We start from the raw sequence: 4,021 nt of genomic DNA, 5'->3' as shown, positions 1-4,021 counted from the left end.
AACTGATATATTAAAAATAATGGCTTTTTGGACGAATTTTTTCGAAATAATTTTCAGGAATGAGTTAGATGGAGCTTTTTTTTTCTAATTACAAGAAAAGTGTGGGAAATGCAAATTCAAAAAGAGAGATGATGATATTTGAAGTATTTAATTGAGTATATGTATTCTAATCTATATTATGGGAATATATACAACATTGTGATTGAATATTTGAAGTTATTTTATTTTCTGAACACGTTATTCTGTCTACATATATTCACTTACAAATTATTGTATAGATAGATTGAAAAGGTAAAAATAAATAGAGTAAATAATATAAAAGATATGATGAAAAGGGAAAGAGAATAATGTCTTATAATTATGTGGTCAATATCTCACTTCAATATTAATGTAATATCCTCCCTGTTTTTCTGTTTTTTTTTTGTGTAATACCTTTTTTTTTTCTTTTTAGTAAATTTTTTATGTTTTTATGTTTTTTTTAATAAATTTTTCATGTCATCCCAGTGCCTAATATGAACTTAAGATACTTAGGTGGTTATCTGACTCTGTCTGCATACCGTCCCTCCGAAGAGCTACGAATTTAAGAGCATTCAATTTTATCAAAACCATCGACACTTGCGACTCACTAACAGCAAAATTAGTAATTGTGTAATAGGGAGCAAAGAAACGGAAGCAGGGCAATGGTTAAAGACAGAAAGTAGCTTTTCAAACAATTCATCTACAGTCCTTTCAATTTCTAAACTAGTTAAGACATGTTGGGTTTCTGTTTCTGAATTTCTTTATTGAGGGAAAAGATGAAGGCATGGATGTTGATTGTTGAGGCTAAGAAAATAGTTCCAGTACCATAATGTTAGAAAATTTGCTCTAGGAAAACACAAAAAAATCAACGAATTAAACAGCTTATTACATCTTACACATTGCCTAAGGTAATTTTACTTGGAAGAATTCTTCCATCAAATATCGGTTTAGCAAAGTTGATTATCCTAATCCATACCTTCATCCGAGTGCACAGTTGAACTTCCACATTTAAGTCAGATATGTATGGAATTAACACTTTATTCTTCAGGACTCCTTTCTGGTGCATCATGGGGCCTGAGAGAGTCAAGGCTGAGGTGAAGTTTCACCCCATTAATAACAGGAAATGAGAAGTCAAAAAGAGTTGTTTCACAATGGTAAGGAAAAACAAAGTTAAATTATAGAAAAGCTTGAGTAAACGGCCAACCTGCATTTTTGAGGAACCCTCCAGGAAACAACTGACAACTTCTTCAAACTTGGAGGTAAAGATAAATAATGTTTCCAATCCTGAAGCATTATTCTGAGATCGTGAAGCTTGCTATCCAAACCAAAACAACAGTTTGCATGCATGGTACAAACATGGTTTAAATCTCTACTTGGTTCACAAAAACCACCAAAATTAGATGTATCCAAAAACCTCATCTTCAGTCCAATATAAGTAATGAAAGGATGAGCCTTGATGAAGTTAAGGACATCTTGATCATGGTATCCAGGATAGGTTTCTCGTGAAGAGTACCAGAATTTATAAAATTCTATTGATCTATTATTGGACTTTACAAAGTTGAACCCTCCGTTGGGTTTGTTGTTTACATCATCAAATCTACCTGTGAAATGATCGCACGCTATCTGGAAATCTGCATCAACGTGAAAGTGTGGAAATGGGTTCCTAAACCACATGACATCGGCATCCTGGGACAGGAACACCAAAGTAAGTATCTAATTAAGATACTTCTGAAATTTATCTAGCTTCTTCTATAGATTTTTCCGAAGTCTTGTCCTTTTCATATCTTCCCCTTTTGCAAAAAGACAACTCAGTGTAGGAAGATACATGAGAGCATCAATAATAAAATGTATAGCCTAAACTTTGCCGTTATGACACTGCACTGATGCGCTAGTTCCTATCAGTTGCGAATTTCAATTTAAATTAAATTCCGAAAAGGAAGTTAGAGGCAGAAGTTTAGCTCAACATACAGTTCTATAAAAATAACCAAGAACAATATTTTCCTCAAGATTTGATCAGAATATTATATTAACCACAACCATATTTTACTTTTCCTTATCAAACAAAACCCAGAATAGAATAATTCTAAATCTTGCCACATAGATAAAGACCACCATGCATTGCTATAATCAATATAGACTACTATTTGTTTGTGAAATACTCAATCAATTAGCCAAGTATACAAAGTCAAATTACAAGTAACTCATTCCCTCACTCACATGACAGACAGTTTTTCCCATTACGCACTACATCATAAGAAAATCAATCACAAAAAATAATAAATTTCACAACTTTTAGAATGTTTCCATGGCCACTAAAACTAAAACCACTTTAATGTTCACACAAGTCAGTCCTTGTGAGGTGCAAGAGGTATTATTAGTGATGGAAAAAATAACTTACTGTGAACACAAAATTGTATCCCATCTCAAGAACAGAACGTAGGAAATCAATCCTTCTCCACATCATCATCAAGTAGCGAGGAGTCATAAAGTACGCCTCTTCACGAAAGTCGGTTTCTTCACTAACTAGACAAAAGCAATGAATGTGTATAACCTGACAGCGTGCAAATGCCTTTTGGTCCAATGCAATGATTACCAAATGATTTAAAAAGGAACGGGTACGATCTCCTATTCTAAAGCTCTCAAGAAAAAGATCAATGATTGAATCTGGAGCTGCCCATGCTTCATTTAACGTGGTCAAGATTACTGTTCTGTCTTTCATAGCAGCGTCATTCAGGACCTTTTCGAGTGGATATTCATTGCTAGTCTGCTCGAGAGTCAATGATGAAGATTATGCTTATTATGCTTATGAAACTAGATAAAACAAATGGATTTAGTGTTTATAAACATTCGCATTTGAATAACTTTATTCATAAGACCAGAGAATGACTGAAGTATGACAGATTCATATCAACACCAGACGCTACAATAATTTTACATTGGGAAATCACTAGCTATTACAAGTGTTTCTAATGATATAATAAACTAAATTAATAGTTAATAAACCTAGTTTGCCCCAGTCAACTAAACTTGAGAATATATGAAAGTTGCGAATATATCTATTAAAGAAACTTGTCACTCAATGTCCAGCGAAAATCATCAGTACTATTGACACTACCACACTTAATTCCCCAAATTTCATGGCGTCTCTCAATGATATGCATAAAATACACTTCCTAAAACAAACACATCGAGGCTATTCAACTCTGGAAAGAAATTAGAGCTCCAATGGCATTTCAATTGGTGATACATCACGTAAAAACACAAGACAGTGCATTAATTGTTAAATAAACATAGGTAATGAGACAATGCATTACTTAACTAATTAAGCATGCGAAAAACATAGAAGTGACTGAATACGCAGCAACAATTAGCAGGAAATGAAAAACAATGGATAATACGAGAGAACAGAACGAAGCAAGCAACAGAACTGACCGCAACGGGATCGTTGTACACCGATGGAAAAATGCTAGAAAGGGAATAAGAGTAATGGAAGGTGGAGAAGAATCTACGAGAATTAAGGTCTCCAAAGAGGACCAACAAAGAGAGGGAAACGGTGGCGAAGAAGAACGAGGCGGCGACGGCGCGCCGTAAGTGGAGGACTTTGGTCTCCCGAAGCATGCCGGCAGAGAGATCAGCAGCTGCTAAGCCACGCGTCGCTCTGGCGGAGGAAAAACGTGTCCTCTGACGGCGCATGAGAGGACATGTTAGCAATGTTAGCGTTTGCGTGAAGAGATAACGAGAGACATCAGAAATTCAAAAATAGAGGTGTGAAGAAGTGGGTGGATTGGATGAACGAAAATTGTGTGTGCAAGTTGAAAAGCTCAAGATTCGAGGTGATTCTGTTACCAACGCAATGCCTAATGCATTTTGGTGTTACTGTGTTAAGTGTGCCCATTGCACTCACACTCATTGTTACTTTCATTTTGTTACCGTTTCTAACTGTCTGCACACCTGGCATTGCACCTTTACAATTACCTGCAGTGAGTCAACACGAAAAACACCT

At 35.4% G+C, this 4,021-nt stretch overlaps 1 protein-coding gene across 2 annotated transcripts; it reads right to left on the bottom strand.

Moving 5' to 3' along the window:
• Positions 1–755: 755 nt before the first annotated feature.
• On the bottom strand, positions 756–4,021 carry LOC108326671 (uncharacterized protein At4g15970). 2 transcript variants are annotated; one of them, XM_052874778.1, is made up of 5 exons: positions 3,451–4,021; positions 2,417–2,782; positions 1,620–1,704; positions 1,223–1,302; positions 1,087–1,107 (listed from the first exon to the last, which is right to left on the bottom strand). In XM_052874778.1, exons 1-5 carry the CDS (start codon positions 3,709–3,711, stop codon positions 1,102–1,104), a joined length of 798 nt encoding a protein of 265 aa, XP_052730738.1. In that variant the 5' UTR covers positions 3,712–4,021; the 3' UTR covers positions 1,087–1,101. The 2 variants fall into 2 exon arrangements, with proteins under 2 accessions (XP_017415771.1, XP_052730738.1); XM_017560282.2 differs by having other exon boundaries at positions 756–1,107; positions 1,223–1,704; positions 3,451–4,017.

The sequence above is a fragment of the Vigna angularis genome, chromosome 3, assembly GCF_016808095.1.
Source record: "Vigna angularis cultivar LongXiaoDou No.4 chromosome 3, ASM1680809v1, whole genome shotgun sequence".
Classification (NCBI taxonomy): domain Eukaryota; kingdom Viridiplantae; phylum Streptophyta; class Magnoliopsida; order Fabales; family Fabaceae; genus Vigna; species Vigna angularis.
Note: the sequence above shows the minus strand (reverse complement) of the source record. Positions and strands in the feature narration are given on the sequence as shown.